Source organism: Suncus etruscus, chromosome 3 (assembly GCF_024139225.1).
Source record: "Suncus etruscus isolate mSunEtr1 chromosome 3, mSunEtr1.pri.cur, whole genome shotgun sequence".
NCBI lineage: Eukaryota > Metazoa > Chordata > Mammalia > Eulipotyphla > Soricidae > Suncus > Suncus etruscus.
Genome location: NC_064850.1, coordinates 111,896,390 through 111,922,282, shown reverse-complemented (window position 1 = coordinate 111,922,282; position 25,893 = coordinate 111,896,390). Strand labels below are relative to the sequence as shown.

Genomic DNA, 25,893 nt, shown 5'->3' with positions numbered 1-25,893 from the left:
CTATATATAGCTGAAATGCTTTGCCACTTATCTTCACACACTCTACATTTTATATTAATATTGTCAAGAAAAAAATGTCACTAGAGCACTGCTGCAGCTTTTAGAGTTAACAAATAAGCACTTTTGTTTTCAAGTACCAGAGCCGTTTCTAATCCCTTGAAAACAGGCTTCCTCGCAAGTTGCATTAAACATATACCCACTATACTATTTCATCTGAACAAACGCATCTTGGGAAAAAGAAAGAATTCCATTTTACTTAGTGTGCCTTCGCTGACTCTAAATCACTTCAAATACTCACATGTTCACCAGGGCAGATTTAGAAGCAATACCTTCCCAGGTCCGGGTTTGTTGCTATGTTTTATAAATGAAGTGGTTTTTACTATAGGTTTTTAAACTGAGTTGGAGAAAAGCAAATATATTGATTAAAATAATCTAATAACCCATCACTAGTGTCTAGCTAAAAGCCTGGAAGAACTCCCAAATAATATTAGCAATACAAGGCAAACTGAAAATTGCCTTAAGTAATTATAAATATGATGAAGCATCCAACATGTTCAATGTGGATAAAACAAATCCCATTTGCAGGTAGAGTTTCACCCACCCACTTGAAAGAGTTAAGATCATTCAAAGTGGACACATCAAATCTAGTTACACATGAAACAAATCCCTCTGGCACAAAAAGGGAGGCCATTTGCACACCTTGGGGAAACCAGAATAGCCCTCACTTGGTGACAGGCGAGGGAAGGCTACGCCTCTCTTCCAATATACCCCACCCTTTAACACAGAATCAATCACGAGGGGCTCATAACTCAGCATCTCCCAGAGGAAGGAAGGGTTTGAATTCACCAATTTGGCATCTCACCCCAGACTCCCTTTCAAGACTTCACCTGGAGGTCAAATCCTCCCACCTCCAACCACCTGGCTATGAAAGTTTCCAGGGCTCTGACCTGTACAGTCTAGGACTAGAGTGGAAGGGAACAAACTAAACCCAGTCCTGACATGTCTAAGGATGCCCGGCCCTGTCAGAAGCCATTCATTCCAAGGTTTTACTTGGTGGTGGTGGTGACCTCTGCCCATCTTAAGAGCTGCTACTAAAGAGTCGGGCTCCCAATGACCCCTTCTAAGGGGGTCAAATCATCCCCTTAACTCAGGGAGTTCAGCAGAAAACTCTCCACATTCCCCCCTTTGGAAGTCTCTCAAGCACCCTTGTCTTTCAGAAGGAACCTAACTTATTGTGGCCAAAACCCAGAGTGTACCCTTTGATCCCCCTTTGTCTCTGGAGGCTAGTAGAGCTCTTGATCACAGGTCCCACAGATCTGTAGCAAATGAACACTAGGTGTGTTCCCCAACTCCACCAACTGGCTCAGCACTGAGAAAAAACCTATTCTCTCATGAATTATATTAAAATATATTGGAAGTTTAAAAACAAAACAACATTTCTTGATACTAAACTCCCAATCCAAGTGATTTCACTAATGAGTTTAGCTGAAAATTTAAAGCAAAATAACATTTCTATAACCATATTCAAGAAATAAAGAAAAATAACTTCAAATCTCATCTTGGGGAGGGAGTGAGTGAGAGAGAACGAGCGAGCGAGAGAGAAAGAAAACAGTAGTTAGCCTTTGTCTTTTCCGTGCCCTTTTCCCCAAAGAAACAAAACCCATGTTGTCATTCCCACATTAACCCAATGCCACAATTAGACCACAGACATAAGGGAACATCACTCTAAAACACATATTCAAAAATTCTTAAGAAAGTATTTATTATAAGAATGTATTTATTATAGTATTTATTATATAGTATTATTTATATATAAATATATTTTATATAGTATTTATTATAGTATTATTATATAGTATTATAGTATAAGGATGTTTTTATTTAGTATTTATTGTAAAGGTGATATATACATCAGCATCAGATAAGGCCCATCTCAAGAACAAAATAATCCAAAATCAACCAATATAAAATGTACCACACTAATAGACTTCTAAAATCATGTACTTATCTTCAGAAAAAAACTCTAGGTGGGGTTTTGGGGCAAAAAAAGAAAAAAAAAAAGAAAAAGCTCTAGGTAAAATGTGTTATACAATATGAAAACTTTTAATCTGATAAAAATTTACTCAGTCTGATAAAGGGCATTTATGAAAACTTATATAGCTAATGCCATGCTTAATGATGAAATATTTCCCCTAAGATCAAAGATCAGATTCTCATGAATTCCAATGTAATACTGAATACTGCAAGAAATATTTATTCAAAAATATACAAGTATCTGTAGAAAGTCCTCCCAAAAGTCAAAAATAGGGCTGTGAATATGAATAGTAGTCGGTAAAATGACAAAATACAAAGTTAGTATATAAAATTCCATTGTAATTCTATAAACAAGGAAAAAAGAACAACTGCACTTAAAAGTTTTATAATTCTATAACTGAAAGTACTGGGGGAAAACTAACAAACAAACGAAAAAAAGCCACAAAAACCAGAACTGTAAAATAAAAGTCACAAAACACTTGAGAGAATTTAAAACTCCAAATAACTGGAAGATAAAACATATTTGCCAACTGTAAAATTCCATATTGTCAATATATCATCTTTAGTAAAAATGATCTACTTATCATGTAATCTCAACAAAATATCTAGGCGGGGCTGGCAGATTCTTGAATTTATATGAGAAATAAAAGAACCTAGAAAAGCTAGAGCAATTTTGAAAACCTAATTGAATTATTCACAGGGTCTGATTTTATGACTTACTGTAAAACTACAGTAACCAAGACAGTGTGGCATCAATATAAGGATAATTGTACTGATCGATCAGACAGAACAGTCTAGAAATGGATCCATACAGATATGGAAAAAAAGATGTCAAGACAATTCATGAAAAAATATCTTTTCAATAAATAATGTTGGAAGTATTGGGCTTCCACTCATAAAAAATGAACCATACTCTTTCCTTACTCCTATGACACATATAGATTAAAAATAAGCAGCATCAGCAGCCACAACAGAGAAGTGGAATAATAACCATACTTGATCCAACTGGTTTTCAGACAAGTTAAATCACTGTAGGGTAATAAAGTGCATATAGAAAATGAGATCATCTAAATCAGCAATTTTATTTTGTTAGGTTGTCATGAACTCACATACCTCTTGCAATAAGCCCACAGTCCCCTTCTTACATCAGAGTCTAAATAGGGAGCAAATGCCACCCCTTTACTATCCTACCCAAAAGTGACACCTGCCATTTATTTCAATATGATTTACCTTTGTCCTCTTTCAGTTAGCCTTTTAATTAAAATTTTCTAAACCTGAGGCCAGAGAAATAGCATGGAGGTAAGACATTTGCCTTGCATGCAGAAGGACTGTGGTTGGAATCCTGGAATCCCATATGGTCCCCTGAGCCTGCCAGGGGCGATTTCTGAACATATAGCCAGGAGTAGCCCCTGAGTGCTGCCGAGTGTGAACCAAAAACAAACAAACAAAAATTTTCTAAGCCTGATTTAACATTTCATATTATTTCCTTATATGTCACTTGACATATAAGTGAATGTTGTCATTCTACCAAAATAAGGTAAATTATGCACTTCAATACTATCAAGCAAGTTTATGATCAATTTGTAAATTTTAGCAAAACTGTATAAATTTAGATTAGGACAGAGCCTAGAAAGATGCCAAAGAAAACGGTTCCACACATTTATAAAGAACATTAAACAGTACAGCTGCAATTGATTTGAATAATTTTGAATGCAACCATTATCTTTTAACCACTGTGACTTTAGAAAGTCACTGAAATTTTTGATTCTGTATGCTGAGGTGTATCACATTATATCAAAATTAATTAAGTAATCTAACCAAAGATCATTTTGGGTGGGAATTGGGCCATAGCTGTTGGTGATCAGGGTTGCTCCTGGTGATAGTGCTCCATGAGGTACTAGTGATTAAACCAGAGTTGGCAGCATGCAAGAAAGTGACTTAACCCACAAAGTATCTGGTCCCTTAAATTTTTAAAGTAAATAACAATACAGTTTAATAGGATATATTTCTCAGAAAAAAACAATGATTTTTCTTTCAAATTTTAAATAATTGTTGCTATTTAATTATCTATGTTAGCTCTTACATTGAACTAATAACATACGGTTTCTATAATTAACCTTTTCACTCTTAAAAAATAGGTTCAATTTTTTTTACATTCAAAAATTCCTTTCCTATTAAGGCATAGTCTAAAATTAAGCCACATAGAATCGAATGTTTCTGATTAAACTATTCTCTTACAGATGGTTCCTACATAACACGAATTCAATTATGAAACTCTTAAAAATAAGGAAAACTTGGGTCCAGAGAAATAGCATAGCAGTAGGCATTTTCCTTGCACATGACCAAACTGGGAGGGACCAGGTTCGATTCCCAGCATCTCACAGGGTCCACGGAGCCTGCCAGAAGCAATTTCTGAGCACAATGCCAAGAAGAACCTCTGAGCGCCACCGAGTGTGGTCCAAAATCCAAATAAATAAATAAATAAATAAATAAATAAATAAATAAATACATAAATAAAAATAAGGAAAACTTTAAAGACATCTCTTCTTACTGGCACAGTTCTTAGAATAATGTCAGAAAAAGGTGCTCAGTAAATATTTAATAATCAAGAATTTGAATAAACACATGGATCCAAAATAAGGGTTGTACTACAAGCAGACATCTATACTTAATTAAAAGATGTGGACACTGAGAACAAAGAAAAGGAAACTTGGACATGTGACTAATAATTAATATATTACTGTGAAAGTCATGACAGTTTACATAAGCATCCTTATATAAGTATATATAAAAATATGCAACCTATAAGATATAAGCATAGTATAGTACATATTTTAAAATTCTACCACTAACAACTTCTAAGTGCTTAGAAAACAACTTTTTTTGTGGATTCATGACAGGTATGTTTTCTACTTCGTATGTACCCAAATCAGTACACCTAGAATTAAATTTAGAGAACAGAATATGGACTAAAACTAGTATTGCTGTAAAATAACTCAATTAATTTCTTTATAAATAATAATGAATGGTCATCCCAAAGCCGAGTGATGCAGGATGGTGAGAGTAAATACTTAACTCTGAGAGAATTACTACCTGGCAGTATGTTGCTGGCCTATGTCAGGACAATTTATCACCCTGACAGCAATAGTAACCACCATCCACTGCAGTTACTTTCGTTTATCATTTTCTGAGTAAAGTTAAAAAAATGTCACTCCAAGCTGCTCAAACACAGTGTTGAAACAAACTTTGCTAGAGTCACAAAAATCTTGTACTAGAAGTTAGAAAACAACTTTGCTATACAGACCGCTGATGTATAGTTTTTTATAAAGCACACAAAACATATTTTCTAATTTCAAGACAAAATCTCAGTGAAGCCCCTAACTGGACCGGAACATCTCCACTTACACCAAAAATAGGCAGCATATATCATGCTCACACTTGGCTGAGACTGACTTTAAATTTTGACTAAAGAGATGTGTAGCCACATTTCTAGGCAAAATTTCACACTGAACAGGGGCTGGAGAGATAGCATGGAGGTAGGGCATTTGCCTTGCATGTGGAAGGACGGTGGTTTGAATCCCAGCATCCCATATGGTCGCCCGAGCGTACCAGGAGCTATTTCTAAGCTTAGAGCCAGGAGTAACCCCAGAGCATTGCCAGGTGTGATCCCCCCAAAAAAATTTTTAAAAGAGTTTCACACTGAACAATGAAAACTTAAAATTTCAAATATCAGTATACACTGAAAAATCTCCAATATTCTATAAATATGTATATTATTTAATATAAATTTTAATAATATGTGATGTTATTTATAACATATAAATTATTATAAATAAATATAAATAATATTATGTTTTAATATATGATGAAAACAATTTGTTATGTAAGACCCCCAAATTAAGTTCCATATACTCTTGAGTATAAACCAACCCAAGTGTAAGCCGACCCCCCCTAATTTTACCTAAAAACTGGGAAAACTTGGTGATTCGAGTATAAGCAGAAGTGGAAAATGCAGCAGCCACTGGTAAATTTATTTACTGCTAAAGAAAAACAGTAAACTAGCAACAATAACTTTAAAACTTTAAATAAAGTATGGAAAACCATAGCTTAACAGGTAATCAAGCTAAATCACAAAGGTTAAAATCCTTCAAAACTAGATTCCTCCTTCTACTCATTTGTATGTCCAAAAAGAGCTTTAGCTGTAGCTGATGTGAGGGTATCAGCAGAGACATTGTCATCATCATAGAGTTCGCAGATAGCATCATCACTGCTGTCGGTCTCATACAAAGTGCAGAATATCGTGGCATACAGTTCAGTTCAGCTGCCTACTTCTTCAGCTCAGCCAGGCACTGAATCAAATAACCTGTATGACCCAAGTATAAACTGAGTTCTGGGTTTTTGGCACAAATTTTGTGCCAGAAAAATGGCTTATACTCAAGCATATATGGTAATTTACAAAAAGGTCCCTTAATAATAAAAAATTAAAGGAGATTGATTCTTTATAGTCTAAATATTTTTATTGTGATTCTTAATTTTATCTTTGTAGCATAACTTTCCATATCATTTTGATGAGTGTTTAAAAATGCTCTATTTTCAATTGCATACTTTTTCTATTAATGTAATTTATCCTTTCTGTTTTTGTTTGTTTTTTAAAGCCAGTCAAATTGAGCAGTGGGGGGTTATATATCAACTTTTGTGATACTGTTAATAAGTTCTGATAAACCACTGCCATCGGACCAGCCATCCTTTATGTTTTTAAGGCTTCTTTGGGCTTCTAAATTTTCATTATTTCTTTATTTTCTGTTAATTATTGTTTAACTCTGCCATATTTAGAAATGAAGAACATTTTTTAAGTATGTGCTAGTATTGAGGTGCATCTCCATTTTCTTTTTTTTTTGGGGGGGGGTTTTGGACCACACCCGGCGTTGCTCAGGGGTTATTCCTGGCTGTCTGCTCAGAAATAGCTCCTGGCAGGCACGGGGGACCATATGGGACACCGGAATTCGAACCAACCACCTTTGGTCCTGGATTGGCTGCTTGCAAGGCAAACACCGCTGTGCTATCTCTCCGGGCCCGCATCTCCATTTTTAAGAATAAGGCACAAAGGGGCCAAACAAACATAAGGATAAAAAGCAGGGGAGGACTGTTAGATGAGACTGAAGGAAAACAGGTGAGCTCCATTCATTTCTTTCTTTCTTTTTTTTAAGTCTCTTTCTCTTGAGCCAGTGAGTATGTACAAAAAGTAACACAATCTTCTATCTACGACTGGGGTGGGTCTAGCTGTCAAGAATTTTGATAGAAAGGCAGCAAAGGAGAACCAGGTCTTCAGTATGTAAAATCTTTCTGTTAATCCTCCTGTTAGAAAACATCCTTACCTTCAGTCTTCCTGATATTTTCTTCTTCTCAAAATAGAAATTTTCTGACCTAATCTGTCCAAAATAAACCTTTTGCCTTTTGCCAAGATATAGAGCACCTGGAGTTTGTAAATAAATTCACAGATATGCAAACATTCAATCCAAAATATTCTTTCTAGCTACTTAAAGTTGGTTTATGGGCAGTACACATCAAATCCTAGCCTTCACTCTTGGAAAATGTGCAACCTTGTATATTTCTTTAATCTTAGAACTACATTTTAGTTCTACATTTAGATAATAATACTTTTTCCTTGAAGGGATTGAAGAGAACATCTCTAAAATGTTTGTTACAATGGAAGCACCTAAACTAGGCCTAACTTTGTGTAATTAAAGTATAAACTTAGACAAGCCAGAGAATGCAATTTATATCTAAACAATTAAACACCAATGTGGTGTATAGTAGCCCACAATTTGATGCCAACATCAAAATATATTTAATATAGTTAAGTCCATTAAAATATGCAAGAATGATAGTTTTTAATTTCCTTTTCTGCATTTAATTTTTATTGAAATACCATACGATCTATTTTCTACAGCTATAAAAATAATAGCCAATGTTTTTTTTTCTTAGTTTGAATTTCTCTGGTTTGACTGAAAGTAAGTAGAAAACAGTAAGATTTTGAACATCTATCTGTCATATTTAAATAAAACCGTCCTCTTTCTCTCAGTGCCTACACCCTCCCCTTTGACATCTAGATGGTACACTGATTCCTGGATGTCTGCTACAGAGCGGAAGGAAAGGACTGGCATTCATCAGAAACAGCACTTAAAACTTAAAGAGATAAAGAAGTGCTGTCTGATCAACAACAGCTAAATGTCGGTAGTCAATTCCAGGTCAAGATGCATGCTGAATATTAAATGTGTGTTAGGGAGAAATATCGCACATATAATAATACATATCCCCTGTAAAATCATATCCAAATGTTATATGGATATGATTATAAGATAAATGGGAAAGGAAAAAGAAAACAGAGAACTAAAAAGCAAAACTAGCAACTCATCAGCAAGTTACTAAATTCAAGATAGTTTTCCATACTTTTGGTTACCTAAAATTTAGAAACATTTTGATTGATACTAAGATAACTACAAGCGGCTGGTCTAACAGTATTTAAGTAAATAGCTTTATAATGAATAGATTTTAAAAAACAACAAAGCACTGTAATTTATTGGAGCTAAAACCAACATTTTAAACTCAGTTTTGAGATGGGGCCATGTCACAGCAGAAATCAGGAGAGCAAGGCACAGACAGAATACTTTCCCTAGCAGCATGGACCCACACAGCTGCTCAGACTGTCATTGGTCTTTTAGAGGCCAACTGAATGGCCTTTCCTTACCCTGTATCTCAATTTTCTCTTTCAGTATTATCCTTCATCATAAGAATGTGAACTCAACTCTAGTTTTACAAAAATAAGATAGTTGCTTAAACTTCGGGCATTCCTGTCCTCCTCACTCACATCTTCAATTTATTTTTAAAGAGGTAATAATAACTGCCTGGTTTTGTTCTTTCAAATTTCCAGGAATTGTGTTGCTAGGATAGACCTTGACTCAATAAACAATCAACACATGGTTTCTCATCTAATAGTAGTAGGAATCCCTGGTTTTAACCAAGCATCCAACTTTTCTTCAACCAAAGGACTGATAACAATAGCAATTACAGCAATTTCAAGCAAAAAGCAGTTGAAAAGTTGCCTTTTATCATGCAGGTCTAAAAGAGAGATGAAAATAGAAACATCAAAATTAAGTTAGCAGACTACTCAAACGTTCTCAAACTTTGTTTCTCAAAGAATTTCTCAATGTTTCTGGGTCCCCAAAAGTAAAAAATAAGGTACTTAAAGTCATACCCCATGCACACATGCCTACTTTAAGCAGAAGACTTATACACCATAAACTGATATCAACTTTTTAAATCTTATGCTATCCTTTTATTTTAATATAGCTATGAATTATATTTTGAAAAACACTGGCTTAGCGTTCATGTTTTGGTTCTATATGTGACCATGTACATGTACCTGTACCATGTACAATTGTGTCTCAATTTTTGCCTCTATATCAATGTTGTTTCCCATCTTACAGGATAGAATGTCTTTGTAAGAAAGGCCCTCCATGAAATATACTTTTAAAGTAGCCTAAAATATAGCAAGTAGCCAATAAATATGTTAATATCAATAAGTTATTAACATTAAATATTAATAATTAATAATCACTAATTAAATATAAAATTACATTAATGAAATATAATAATGAAATAAATAACAAGACTGATAAAAAGGATAACCTTACTTTAAAACTGTGTAGCTATTTTCTTAGCTTCTGAAAGGTTATTAGTTGCATTTGAACCTTAAATATACCTATTTTCTTGTATCTTTTGGCCATCTCTTCCCCCTGTTTTTTGACGGGGTTGGATTTTTTTCTATAAAGTTTTACCACTGTCTTTTTTTTTTTTTTTTACCACTGTCTTAATGGAGTGAAATGACACTGGTGATGAGATTGGTGTTGAAAATCTATATACTTGAAACTCAATAGTAAATAACTTTGGAATTGTATGACTATCTATAAAAATAAATTTTAAAATAACAATTTCTGAATAAGGAATCCAAATTAAGGTACATGTACATATGATATAAATTAACTAACTGCTTAGTTTTTAATTCAGATTATATTGGTTTGCCTCTTAGAAAATTAGTTTACACAGTCTAATAAGGGAAAAAACAATCAAAACAGTAAATAAAAATATCTTTGTAGAGTACCAAGGGAAACATTGAAACACTGAGACATCAACATTTGTTTTTATGGGCTGATGTTTTGTAAATGCATTCCTGCCCTAATTATAATTTCTTACAAAGAAAAAATGAAAAGAAAATGTTGATTTCTAGCTCTTCCAAGAAGGTTGTCAAAATGTAAAAAAAAATCAATGTGTATTTGTAAAATATGGATTAATGTCACTCTGAAGTCTATGCATGGATAGATCTGTCTGCTCATCAGTCAGAATCTTAGACTGCTAATGAAACAACTGGAATAGAAGAGGAGAAAAAGTCAACTTCAAAATTGATCGCCACTTTTTTTCTCATTTCTGAAAGAAACCAATATAACAAGAAATTTCTCTGTTATAAGAAAAGTTCATCTTGATCTTTTGGCACTAGGACACACTCAAGGCCTACTCTTGGATCTGTATCCAAAGATCACCCCTAGTGGTGTCCAGGGGACCAGATATGGTACAAGGAATTAAAGTAGGGTTAGTTTCATACAAGGCCAGTGTCGTAACCCCCTGTACAATCTTTCCAGCACCCTTCATTGATTTTAAAGCTAAAATAGATTTGAATTTCTCAACAGCACTTACCAATATCAAATTATAATTTTATGACCACAGTAACATCTCCTTTTAAATTTTACGGTCTATCTACCATGGTGCTCAGAGGGCCTGAAGTCCTTCACAAGAGCTACACAAGTGGAAGACTCAGTAGAACCTGTTGGTGAAGGAGTGCTTGGGCTGGTAGTGTTGGGGCCACCTCAGCAGGGCTCAGAGGCTACCAGGGCTATATCAGCAGGGCTGACTGAAGGATTGAACTTCAAAGCTCACACATGCTAAGCAGTGACTCTGTGACTTGAATCACCTCGCTAGTCTCAACATAGAAAACTCTACATTGTCAAGAAGATGTTTTTAAGTGGGAATGTCTGCAGTAAAGCCTAAAGGCCCAGGTAGGATTCTTGATGATATTCAGTTGAGCTGTGTGGCCTAAATGTTCAGTAGTCAGAGCCACCTTAAGAATGCTCAGAGGCCACCAGGAACTGCTATACCGAATAGTGCTGGGCAGAAAGGTAAATAGTGACAAATATCAAACTCAGGGCCTTGGTATAGAGTGTAAGCAATCTACATGGCCCTTTGAGCCATATCATCAATCCAGAAGAAGATGTGTTGTCATGTTCTAAACTTTTAGATTATAAGATCAATTAGTAAATACAAGATAGAAAAGAAAGAGGGGTAAGTCAGGGCAAACTGTATGATCAAAAGACTTGAACTTATAGCAGTGAACTTAATGTAGTATATAGAGATGTTAATTTTTATGGATGTACAACTATTTTATATATTTATACACATATGTTATAATGAAAAGCTGCTTCAATAAAAGGTGGCATTTTTAGATTGTTCCATTAAGACCAGAGAATGATCAGAAAATTTGTAGATAAGAAAACATGTTAGTTTATATTAATTCAACTCAGAAAAAGAATTCCTTGTGCAACATGAAAAAGAAAACAAAATAAATCTTGTGGTTTCCTATCAAAATTACTGAAACTGGTGACATCAGGCTGGGAAAATCTACGCCTGCCCAGTGATTCCCGACTATGAGTGTTGCCTGTGTGTGTTTTTCCACTGTCCTGTCTCTGAAACCTCTTGGAAGTGGGCCGAAAAGGGCCCAGAAAAATAGCTCTCCCAGAGGCTCATCCAAGGGCCTGAGCACCAAGGAACTGTGTCTGACCATGAAAACCGGCTATCCGCAGTATTCTGCAGAAAGGAAGGTTGCCTGTTTGTGACATCAGCTGGGAAAATCTACGCCCACCCAGTGATTCCCGACTGTGAGTGTTGCCTGTGCATGTTTTTCCACTGTCCTGTCTCCAAAACCTCTTGGGAGTGGGCCGAAAAGGGCCCAGAAAAATAGCTCTCCCAGAGGCTCATCCAAGGGCCTGTGCACCAAGGAACTGTGTCTGACCATGAAAACCGGCTATCCGCAGTATTCTGCAGAAAGGAAAGTCCCTTTTGTGACATCAGGCTTGGAAAATCTATACCCGCCCAATGTCCGCCCACTCTTTCTAACCAATGAACCCCACCACAACACGCAGAAAAAAATCACACTACAAGCGTGACAATGGGGAAACCTCGCAGGCAAACACCATGCACAGAGAATGAAGACGAAAGCTCAAATGACCTAAAAAAATCCCAACCATCTGATTAACCTCTCGGATAAGGAGTTTAGAATAACAATATGGAAGATGTTTGTAAAACTCAAAGAAAGCATAGGTCGATCTGAACAGAACACAAAGACAGAAATCAGAAAACTCCAAACTGAAATAACAGATCTGAAAAACACGGTAGCTGAACTGAAAAACTCAGTAGATGGCCTCGCCAGCAGGGTAATAGCAGCTGAGGACAGAATCGGCATGCTGGAAGATGAGATGCAGAAAAACTCAACACAGCAGAAGAAATTGGAAAAGAACCTTAAGACAAACGATCAGGCAATGGAAAAAGTACTCAAGGAATGTGAACAGATGAAAATAGAAGTCTTTGATAAACTCAACAGAAACAACATAAGAATCATTGGAGTCTCAGAGGCCCAGGTAGGAGATCTCCAGGAAGAATCAACTGTGAAAGACATTATCAAAGAGATACTCCCAGAGTTAAAGACTACATGCAATCAAATTCTGCATGCCTGAAGAGTACCAGCTAAAAGAGACCCAAAGAAAAACACCCCAAGACACATCCTCGTTATGACAAATCCCACAGATAGAGATAGAATACTGAAAACAGCAAGATCAAAAAGGGAAATTACATTCAAAGGAACATCCCTAAGACTTACAGCAGACATATCACAAGAAACTCTCAAGGCCAGAAGACAGTGGTGGGATATTCTGACAAGACTGAATGAAATGGATGCCTCACCAAGAATACTGCACCCAGTCCGACTCATGTTCAGGTTTGAAGGAAGGATACACAGCTTCATGGATAAACAACAACTCAGAAACTTCACATGAAAAACCAGCTTTAAAGGAAAAAACTGAAAGGTATACTTTAAGACAAGAGAAACCAAAAAACACAGCAAACTTATCCACAAATATGACATTAAATCCTATGACAATCATCTCCCTCAATGTCAATGGACTAAATTCAACAATTAAAAGACACAGAGTGGCGAAATGAGTCAAAAAGATGAATCCAACCTTCTGCTGCCTACAAGAAACACACCTAAATAGTCAGAACAAACATAGACTCAAAATCAAAGGCTGGGGGAAATCATCCAAGCAAAAAAAAAAAACACCCTTTAAAAAGCTGGGGTGGCCATATTAATATCTGATGACACAAACTTTATACTCAGAAAAGTTGTAAGGGACAAAGATGGACACTATGTACTAATCAAGGGATATGTGCAACAGGAATAAATCAGACTATTAAACATATATGCACCCAATGAGAGACCAGCAAATTATCTAATATAATTACTGACAAATCTGAAAGAAGACATCAATAATAACACAATAATTGTGGGAGACCTCAACACGCCCTGTCAACACTTGATAGGTCAACCAGACTGAAACCCAACAAAAACATAATAGCCCTGAAAAGAGTAATGGAAGAAAGAGGACTAGTAGATATATATAGGACACTCCACCCCAAAAAACCTGGATACACATTCTTCTCCAATATACATGGGTCATTCTCCAGGATAGACCACATGCTGACACATAAAACATACCTTCATAAAATCAAGAGGATAGAAATCTTTCAAGTTACCTTTGCTGACCACAAGTCTCTGAAATTAGATGTGAACTATAAAGCCACACAGAAGAAAAACTTTAACAATTGGAAATTAAACAGCCTGCTACTGAAAAACCAGTGGGTCCGAGATGAAATCAAAGAAGAAATCAAAACTTTCCTGGAAACAAATTATAATGAAGACACATACTGCCAGAATCTATGGGACACAGCAAAAGCGGTCCTGAGAGGAAAATTTATAGCTCTACAAGCACACATCAGGAAGGAAGAAGGGGCATACCTGAATAACTTAATGACACAGCTCATAAAATTAGAAAATGACCAACAAAAGGAACCAAAAATAGGGAGACAGAAGGAAATAACAAAACTGAAAGCAGAAATCAAAGAAGTGGAAAACCAAAAAACATTCCGAAAGATCAAGGAAAGCAGAAGTTGGTTCTTTGAAAAAATAAACAAGATTGATAGACCATTGGCAAAACTCACAAAGAAAGAGATCACGACTGATACTGCAGAGATCCAAAGGGTAATCAGAGACTACTTTGAGAAACTTTATGCTACTAAACATGAGAACCTAGAAGAAATGGATAAATTCTTGGACACTTATAACCTTCCACAGTTAAGTAAGGACAATATAGCATATCTAAACACCCCCATCACTATTGAGGAAATTGAAACTGTAATGAAACATCTGCCCAAAAAGAAAAGCCCAGGCCCAGATGGATTTACTAATGAATTCTTTCAAACCTTTCAAGAGGAGCTACTACCAATCCTAGCCAGGCTCTTCCATGAAACTGAAAAAACGGGAACACTCCCAAACAGCTTTTATGAAGCCAACATCACCTTGATAGCAAAACCAGACAGAGATGCTGCCAAAAAAGAAAATTATAGATCAATATCCCTGATGAATGCAGATGCAAAGATCTTCAACAAAATCCTAGCAAATAGGATCCAATGCATCATCAAGAAGATCATACACTACGACCAAGTAGGTTTCATCCCAGGAATGCAAGGATGGTTTAACATTCATAAATCTATCAACATCATACACAACATCAACAACAAGAAAAATAAAAATCACATGATAATATTAATAGACACAGAGAAAGCATTTGATAAGGTCTAACACCCATTCTTAATCAAAGCTCTCAGCAAGATGGGAATGGAAGGAACCTTTCTCAATAGAGTTAAAGCCATCTACCAGAAGCCAATGGCACATATTATCCTCAATGGAGAAAAACTAAAAGCCTTTCCTCTAAATTCTGGTACAAGACAAGGCTGTTCACTCTCACCACTCCTCTTCAACATAGTACTGGAAGTGCTTGCTCTAGCGATCAGGCAAGAAAAAGATATCAAGGGAATCCAGATAGGAAAGGAAGAAGTCAAGTTCTCACTGTTTGCAGATGACATGATACTCTACTTAGAAAACCCTAAAGACTCTACCAAAAAGCTTCTAGAAACAATAGACTCATATAGCTACAAAATTAACACACAGAAATCAATGGCCTTTTTATACACCAATAATGATAGGGAAGAGATGGACATCAAGAAGGTAATCCCATTCACATTAGTGCCACACAAACTCAAATATCTTGGAGTCAACTTGACCAAAGACGTGAAGGACCTATACAAAGAAAGTATAAAGCCCTGCTCCAAGAACTAAGAGAGGACACATGGAAATGGAAACACATACCCTGCTCATGGATTGTCAGGGTTAACATCATTAAAATGGCAATATTCCCCAAAGCATTGTACAGATTTAATGTGATCCCTCTAAAGATACACATGACATTCTTCAAAGAAGTGGATCAAACACTTATGAAGTTCATCTGGAACAATAAACAACCTCGAATAGCTAAAGCACTCCTAGGGAAAAGGAAAATGGAAGACATTACTTTCCCCAACTTTAAACTGTACTACAAAGCAATAGTTATCAAAACAACATAGTATTGGAATAAAGACAGACCCTCAGATCAGTGGAATAGGCTTGAGTTCTCAGACAATGTTCCCCAGACATCCAATCAACTAATCTTTGACAAAGGAGCAAGAAATCCTAAGTGGAGCAGGGAAAACCTCTTCAACAAGTGGTGCTGGCAGAACTGGTTAGCCACTTGAAAAAAGCGAACATAGACCCCCTGTTAACATCATGTATGAAGGTAAAATCCAAATGGATTAAAGACCATGATATCAGACCTGATACCATAAGGTATATAGAACAACACGTAGGTAAAACACTCCATGACATTGAGACTAAAGGCATCCTCAAGGAGGAAACTGCACTTTCCAAACAAGTGGAAGCAGAGATCAACAGATGGGAATACATTAAGCTGAAAAGCTTCTGCACCTCAAAAGAAATAGTGCCCAGGATACAAGAGCCACCCACCATGTGGGAGAAACTATTCACCCAATACCCATCAGATAAAGGCCTAATATACAAAATATACAGTGCACTGACAGAATTTTACAAGAATAAAGCATCTACTCCTACCAATAAATGGGGAGAAGAAATGAATAGACAATTTGATAAAAAAAGAAATACAAATGGCCAAAGGCACATGAAAAAATGCTCCTCATTACTAATCATCAGGGAGATGCAAATCAAAACAACGATGAGATACCATCTCACACCACAGAGATTGGCACACGTCAGAAAGAATGAGAACAATCAGTGCTGGCGGGGATGTGGAGAGAAAAGAACTTTTATCCACTGCTGGTGGGAATGGCGCCTAGTCCAACCTCTATGGAAAGCGATATGGAGGTTCCTCCAAAATCTGGAAATTGAGCTCCCATTCGACCCAGCTATTCCACTCCTAGGGATATACCCTAGGAATACAAGAATACAATACAAAAACCCCTTTCTCACACCTATATTTATTGCAACACTATTCACAATAGCCAGGTTCTGGAAACAACCAAGATGCCCTTCAAGAGATGAATGGCTAAAGAAATTGTGGTACATATACACAATGGAATATTATGCAGCCGTCAGGAGAGATGAAGTCATGAAATTTTCCTATACCTGGATGTACATGAAGTCTATCATGCTGAGTGAAATAAGTCAGAGGGAGAGAGAGACGTGGAATAGTCTCACTCATCTATGGGTTTTAAGAAAAATAAAAGTCATCTTTGCAACAATCTTCAGAGACAATGAGAGGAAGGCTGGAACTTCCAGCTCACTTCATGAAGCTCACCACAAAGAGTGGTGATTGCAGATATAGAAATAATACACTGAGAACTACCAAAATCATGTGAATGAATGAGGGATAGAGTACAGGTGGGGGTGTGGTGGGATGGAGGGAGATTTGGGACATTGGTGGTGGGAATGTTTCACTGGTGAACGGGGGTGTTCTTTACATGACTGAAACCTAATCACAATCATATTTGTAATCAAGATGTTTAAAGAAAAAAAATGCAAAAAACATTAGTGAAAGTATTCTGAAATTTAGCTTTAAAAAATGAAATGGGCATAAATATTCATATATAAGTTAACACATTTTAAAGCTTTTCAAGATATATTAATTTCTTAAGAATAAGAATAACTTAATAAGAATTACTTAAGAATAAGAATAATTAGGGCCGGGCGGTGGCGCTGGAGGTAAGGTAAGCCTTACCTGCGCTAGCCTAGGAGACGGACCGCGGTTCGATCCCCCGGCGTCCCATATGGTCCCCCAAGCCAGGAGCGACTTCTGAGCGCATAGCCAGGAGTAACCCCTGAGCGTCACCGGGTGTGGCCCAAAAACCAAAAAAGAATAAGAATAATTATAAGAATAAGAATGGGGCCGGTGAGGTGGCGCTAGAGGTAAGGTGTTGCCTTGCAAGCGCTAGCCAAGGAAGGACCGTGGTTCGATCCCCTCGTGTCCCATATGGTCCCCCCAAGCCAGGGGCAATTTCTGAGTGCTTAGCCAGGAGTAACCCCTGAGCATCAAACGGGTGTGGCCCAAAAAACAACAAACAAAAAAACAAACAAACAAACAAACAAAAAGAATAAGAATAAGTTCAGTTTTGAACTGTGGTTTGTATGCTGTATTACTAGGATTTCTCAAATATTTAAAGAAATAGTAGTGTTTGGTAAGAGTACATCATGGAACAAATTTTATTATAATTTTTTTGTAACTATTACTTACAGAGATATAATTTTATATATGATTTTCTGAAAATACAGATATAAAGATATTTGGAACCTGACTCACACAGTAAACATTACATCAGACTTTAATACCAATAGGAATAAGCCACTACAGTATCCAAGAGGCACAATTTTCAAATATTTTATTTGTTTGATTATTTCACTTAAATAATGTAGTTAATTCCAAAACTCACTATTTCCATCAATATTTAATGAATACAATTAGTGCTAGACTCATTTTCCTGAACTTGAATGCCTTTTGGAGCATTAGTATTACTGCTGCTTTGTGTAACAAGGAAGATATTAGTTATAATACTTATGGGTGACTATTTGGTACCCAACTTACTCCCAGAACAGCACTATTCAACAGTGCCTTTCAGTTATAGTTGGAAGGACTCTTTGTAATCCTTCTTCAGTCCAAGTTATAAAACTTGTACAAAATCTCTAAAAATTTAAACTGTGGATAACACTACAATTAAAGGAACTAAATCACAAGAAAATGTAGGTATCTGTGTAGATACACAGATACACTTGGAGAGAGAATAGAAAAATCTGAATTTTGTTCTAATTTTGAAGCCTCTTACCCTTTATGCTTTCAGTCAAGCTTTTCCTTATATTATTGAATTAATTCTCATAATGGAAAAAATATAGGCTTTTTTATAACTTGTTTTGGCACTTTCTTCCAGTTGCATAAGATAAGACAGGCAAGAGAACACACACCAGGGTGAGAAAATGGAGACATCTAGCAAAAACTGTGGTGGGAGGAGGATGATGTGTTATGGATCAGATGCAATGACGGAGGAGAGAGAAAAAGTCTCAGGAGAAAGATCCCAAGAGCCTCTACTTAGCACTATTAACTGCAGATCCAACAAGGCAGAAACATGAGCCATGAGCCTGTCCACTATCCATCCTGCTCCCTCCCTGCTGCATCTTAAAGTGACCAGGAAGAAAACCCTGAAAAGGACCACAACCCCAATCCAAACAATTCAATAAACTGTGTGGAAATAAAAGCCAAAACTGAAGGACTTACTTTTTAAGGTAATTCTTCTGGAACTCTAGAGAGACTATTTCAATGTAATTTATTTTTAAAGGAGGTTCTGCATTTTATGAAAGTAGTCTAAATATGTTTGCTTTTATGTACATAAATTCAAATGGCAGGAGAAAAAGTAAGCTCTAGCAGTCTGAGGAAGAGTTGGACAGTTTTTATTATTGACCTACTACACCCTTCACCACACAAATCAATCATGGAGGCACTCTACAAATTTCAGGAAGATAATGCAGGATCCTAAAACAAACACAATTTCCAACTTAAGTCAGGCTTTCCCTTTCGGAAAAAACAAAAACAAACAAAAACAAAAATCCCAGTCATCATTTGACTGGTTTTACTGATCGCTCGGCAATCACTGTGGCACCAGAAAGAGTTCAGCACCACCGCATTCTTCCCCCATTGCCTTTCTGCTCATGTGGGGGCTGCCAAAGGCTGGCATGTTTGGGTCATGTTCTCAAGATGATCACTAAGAAATGACAGCAAAGACACATAGGAACTTTTACAAACCTCTAATTGTGTCTAGTTGTATGTATTTTTCCTTTTGGAATCTTTTGAAAAATTGTGATTAAACATATACAACTTAAATGTATACATTAGCCAAGTCTAAGTATGCAATTCAGTGGCATAAACTATGAACCATCAACACTAGCCATCTCTTGACTGTGTGCTATCTTTCAACACTAAAAGTCTATTACCACAAAGAGCCTGTATAATTCCTCTCTTCTACCCATATGCCTCTGATAGTCATTCTACCTTTGTCTCTATGGAATTGACTACATTAAATATTTCCTATGAGTAGCTTTATACTGTATTTAACCTTTTGTGAAAGGCTTATTTTTCAGTAAACTATGTTTAGGTCCACCCATATAATGTTTACAGCAGAAGTAACTGCTTTCTGATGAAGGGTATTTCTCCCTGTGCATGTATTATATTCTGTTCTTTATTCACCTGCCACTGCATATTTGAATCACTTCTACCTTTTGGCTACTGATGAATAGTACTATATGAACATAAAAGTGTGTATGTAAATGCCTCTTCAAGTCTCTGCTTATAATCATTGGGATATATACCGAGGAGTTCAATGGCTGATCTTCTGATAATTCTATTTTTAAATTTTCAAGGAGCTACAACACTATTTTCCATAGAAGCAGTACCATTGCACATTCTCATTAACAAAGCACATAGGTGTCAGTTTATCCATATCCTCACAATTCTTATATATTCTTATATGTTTTTAAAAATTTTAGGGAACAGCCTATTATAAAAGATGTGAATTGGTATCTTATTGTGATCAGCATTTCCTTAATGATTTCAATAGTGGAGTGGAACATCTTTACGAGTGCTCATTGGCTATGTTGCATTACCTCCTTTTAAAAAAATGTTCAAGTCTTTTATACATTTTTTAATCAGTTTGTGTCTTTTTCTTTTTTTTCTTTTAGTTTGTATATTTTTCTGATATGTTTGTTAGAGTTTTTTTTATACATTGTGGGCATTCATCCATGTGGTCTGCCGATAAGACTTTCTTTTGGTCATTTAAATTCTCTTTAAAAGGTGAAAGGGCAAAGTACTATTATAATTGCTTATTTCTTTTTGTTTCTTTTCTTTCTTTTTTCTTTTTTTTTTTGTTTGTTTTTGTTTTTGGGCCACACCCGGCAGTGCTCAGGGGTTACTCCTGGCTGTCTGCTCAGAAATAGCTCCTGGCAGGCTCGGGGGACCATATGGGACACCGGGATTCGAACCAACCACCTTTGGTCCTGGATCGGCTGCTTGCAAGGCAAACGCTGCTGTGCTATCTCCTCTCTGGGCCCCTAACTGCTTATTTCTAAACACTACACTAGACACTAGATTCTATCCTGTGAATGTAGAATTGAGGCTACTCCTTAAATTATTAGTAATATTAGTGTCAGTCATGGAAAAACCAAAAAAAAAAAAAAAGGTATACACCTTAAGGTAGGTAAAGGTAGGTAAAAATGTAAAAATGATAAAGATAAAAAAAAGTAAAGGTAGGTAAAAATGCTCTGATATCAGGATCTGTGGAAACTAAACAGGGCAGTGTGAAGTGGTCGTTGACATTGGAGAATCTGAAGAACCAAGACAGAAATCTTCAGAACGAGACCCAAGGACTGTGAGCTGTGCATTTCCACCATAAGTGGATACTCACAGACTTTTATGTCAAGTCTTTACTGGAGCCTACTGTGGATTTAGAAGTTTTAAAAGGGCTAAGGGTTTTCATAGAAGAAGTCAATACTTAAAACAAGAAGCTAAAGTTCTGAAAATTTTAGAATGATCAAAAAAAGAATCAATACTGATACTAGTTTCAGACAGGAAGAAACAACAAAGAGCCTCTAGATTAAATCTGTAGAATATATAAACCTTCTTTAGAAATAAAGAATAAAATAAAGAAATTATTAAGAAATAGGCTTTAGGAGAGAGATAGGGTTTCCTGCTCAACTGAATGGGGACTCAGTATTCCTTACTATAAAACTCAATCTAAATAGAAGGAACACGTTCAAACTCAAGATATATTTGGGGCCCGAGTGGTGACACAAGCCATAGGGCATCTGACTTGCATACACTAACGTAGGATGGACTGCAGTTCGATCCTCTGGTCTCCCATATGGTCTCCCAAGCCAGAAGCAATTTCTGAGTGCATAGCCAGGAGTAACCCCTGAGTGTCACTGGCTGTGGCCAAAAAAGAAAAATTATATATATTTCGACTTTTTATTACCCTAAATCTCTATAAAAGGGTGTAAAATTAATGGCAATGTCAACAGCAAAAATCATAAAAGAGGAAACCTTGATCTTCAGACATTATTTCCTTTTAAAAATCAGGTCCATGGAACCAGAGCGATATTACAGTGGGTGGGTTACTTGCCTTCCATGCAACTGACCCAAGTTCAATCCTTGGCATCTCATATGGTTCCCCTGAGCCTGCCAGGAGAGCAGAGCCAGGAGTGAGCCCTGAGCACCACCAAAGTGCCCCCGAAAACAAAACAATAAAAAAATATGAATGAATGAATGTGCTTCCATGGGCAGGAAAGACAATATAAAGCTAAGGTGCTTTCCTTGCATGCAACCAATCCTAGTTCAAATTCCAGCTGGAATGCAGGCACCAACAAGAGTGATCCCTGAGTACAAAGACAGAGAGCACTAAGTCCTTGTGGAAATGACATTAAAACAAAAACAAAGTAACAAATAAATGATAAAAACAGAAGTGTTTCTATGGAGACTTATTAAGAGACAAATGATTGTAGAACTAGGCTGGAGAGTATAAAGGTAAAGACTAGAGTAGTGTGTGAAATGAGAAGAGGAAGTACCAGACAATAAGGATTGTGTCAAAACAACTATGAAGTACTTGTCATCCAAGGACAAAAATGGTAACAGTAAAGATAACTGCAAAGGCCAGAAAATCTTCTCTAAGTGGAAATTCGTAGCAATATATATGTTTTTTAATCATCTAAATACCTAGCAATATGCTATTCTGAAAACTAGTATACAAGCAGCTGAAAACTTTAATTCTGACACAATGCACCACTAGGTAATTAGAGATGATGGAAATTTCTTATAAAATTATTTTCCATGGGGCCGGCGAGGTGGTGCTAGAGGTAAGGTGTCTGCCTTGCAAATGCTAGCCAAGGAAGGAACTCGGTTCAATCCCCAGGCTTCCCATATGGTCCCCCCAAGCCAGGGGAAATTTCTGAGCGCGTAGCCAGGAGTAACCCCTGAGCATCAAATGGGTGTGGCCCGAAAAACAAAACAACAAACAAAAAAAATTATTTTCCAACAATTAAAGTACAAGTGGGAATTAAATATTCCCAGGCATTAAATATCAGTTTCTGCTAATATCACAAAAGAGAAACTAAAATATATTTCATATGCCTACTGAGCACAGAAACTTCCCATAAAGCAGTCTTGACAAAAATATCTCATCTGAGTTCCTCAAACCCTAGAACCAACTACAGCCTTAAAAGAAATACAGAAGACAAAGGCACCTCTTGTACTAGACCACAATGATGAAATAAGTAAAACCCACACTGAGAAAATCTGTATGATAATATGTTTCTTCTTAGTCAACTAAGAAGATAGAAAATCATTGAAAAAAAGTTTCTTAAATTTTCTTCATATGTTTTAGTAAATATTAATAACCCTAGAAAAATTGGTATATGGAAATATAGTCTTAAATGCATATTGGAAAAAGAATATAACTATTAATATTTTTATTATGTGAATAAGTTTATTATGCACACATTCAATTTTTAATTTGTGAACACTAAAAGTACAATTAAAAGACAAAACAATTGAGGACTAGATTTCACTGTGAAAGTACAACAGATGTGCACTTGCTTTGCACATACACAATCTTTAGCACCTAAAATGCCCCATATTGTTCCCTCAAACACTGCCAGGAAGTGATCCCCAAGTACAGAACCAGGAGAAACCATGAGCATAGACAATGAGTTCCCAAAACAAAACAAAACGAAGCAAAACAAAACAAACTAAAAGAACAATTTGGGGGCAGAGATTCGGCTCAAAGGTTTAGAGCACAAACTTCATACATGGGAGCCTGAGTTTAGTACAAGTTCTGAGTGCTGTCTGCAATGGCCCTCCAATATATATACATATATATGCATATATATTAAACCTACAATTATATTCAGTTAAAAATTAAAAATATAAAAGTAGGGGCCAGAGTAGTGGTGCTAGTGGTAAGGCATCTGCCTTGCCTATGGTAGCCTACGACAGACCACAGTTTGATCCCCCGGCATCCAATATGGTCCTCCAAGCCAGGAACAATTTCTGAGTGCATAGCCAGGAGTAATCCCTGAGCGTCACTGTGTGTGGCCCCAAAACCACACACACACACACACACACACACACACACACACACACACACACTATATTTATATAAATATAAAAGTAGACACTGATGTGGACATTGATGGTGGGAAATGTGCACTAGTGAAGGTTGTTGTACATTGCATGACTGTAACTCAACATGAACAACTTTATCTGTGAAAAACAACTATCTGTAACCTGTAAGCATGGTGTTTAAATAAAAAATTTTAAAAATATTGTATAGGATGTTGACAGCATGACAAAAACAAACATAAACTACTTTAAATCCTCCAAATATATATGTAAATAAAAATAACAAAATTAATTTTTATATGCAAGACCATAATATTTCATAGAATCCTGAGAAATTACCTTGGACAAGTCCCTGAAGTTACTAGGCAAGGTGAGATCCAGTTCCTCTGATTCATAATTAGTGATGACCCAGGGAAAGACTGGGTACTGATTTAAGTCATTATAGCTTCGTCCTGTGAAAGAAACAAGGAAAGTCAACGCCAAATAATAAAAAGAATTTACTAAAAATAACAAGCATCATTTTTGAAGACTAACTTTTAGTTCGAGCTACCTAATATTTCACCTAGTACTCACAATACCCTGATATGCAATCAGTGTCAACCCCATTTTACAGCTGGAAAACCTCAGGGCATCACTTGCCCTATCTTCAGCAAACAACCCTGTAATATCCCTAGTATCTCATATGACCCTGGAACACAAAGTCAGGAGTAAGCCCTGAGTTACAGCCAGGGTATAACCCCAAAACCACTTGACTCGTACCCTCCAAAGAAAAAAATAATCCTTGACTCTATTCTTCAAAAATAATTTTTTTTTTGGTTTTTGGGTCACACCTGGCAGTGCTCAGGGGTTCCTCCTGGCTCTACGCTCAAAAATCACTCCTGGCAGGCTCGGGGGACCATATGGGATGCCAGGATTCGAACCACCAACCTTCTGCATACAAGGCAAACGCCTTACCTCCATACTATCTCTCCAGCCCTGACTCTATTCTTTAAAAACAATATTCATGGGACACACAATAGTTCATTGGTAGACACCCACCCTTGCTAACTGTTCAAGGAGGCCAGAGGTCCAATCTCAGCAACACCACACTAGCCTTCCTGGAGCCACAATCAAGTGTAGAGTCTCTGGGGCATTGCAATAACACGTGCAGACCTTGCAGCTTAAGTGTTATTGCTACAATCAAGTATTTGACCTCATGAGAATCCCAAGGAAGTACGTGTGAGACCTCCAATCATCAAAATAAAGGGGACAGATGAGGCCAGAGAGATAGTACAGAAGTAGGATGATTGCCTTGCCCAAGCACCACACATGGTCCTCAGAGCACTGTCAGGAGTAATTCCTGAGTGCAAGACCAGGAGTAACTCCTGAGCATGCTGGGTGTAGCCCAAAAACAAAAACAAAGAAAGTGGAGTAGTGAAAAAAAAATTCCAAGGGGCTCATTTAAAAGACATTACATGAAGAACAGAAATAATCTGAGAGCAGATCATTTCATGAGTGTTACTCCATAATTATTACTGAGCATTTAATCCATATTAATTGGCTGACCACATACAAAATCGTTCCATTAAATCATTACATTAGTTTCCGGACTCATACTAATTTAAAACCCTTTTAGTCACTAGTTATACAGTCCCTTCTAAAGCCAAAATAACTTAGTCCTTTCCCTGAACTGAGTTGAACACGTAAATTGATAAAATTTAGATGTTTCAGAAAGGTTTCTTCCTATCTTAGATTTGGGATTTTTAGGGAATGATGAACTTCGATCCTCAGTTTCCTTATCTGTAAAGCAAAATAATATACCTTTCACATAACAATTGTTAGAATTAAGTAAAAGGGCGTTTAGCAGAAATGCAGGCAACAAAAGAGCACTTCATAATTGGCAGTGAAGGAATTACCAGAAAGAATGGAAAGATTCTTCATA

At 36.5% G+C, this 25,893-nt stretch overlaps 1 protein-coding gene across 2 annotated transcripts in view; it reads right to left on the bottom strand.

The window, feature by feature from the left end:
- The window catches only part of LRBA (LPS responsive beige-like anchor protein), a 662,022-nt gene that overhangs the window by 163,668 nt on the left and 472,461 nt on the right, over positions 1 to 25,893 (bottom strand). For both annotated transcript variants that reach the window (XM_049770186.1, XM_049770185.1), the window contains exon 43: positions 24,312 to 24,424. In XM_049770186.1, coding sequence (XP_049626143.1) covers positions 24,312 to 24,424 — 113 coding nt within the window. The remainder of the gene's footprint in view (positions 1 to 24,311; positions 24,425 to 25,893) is intronic.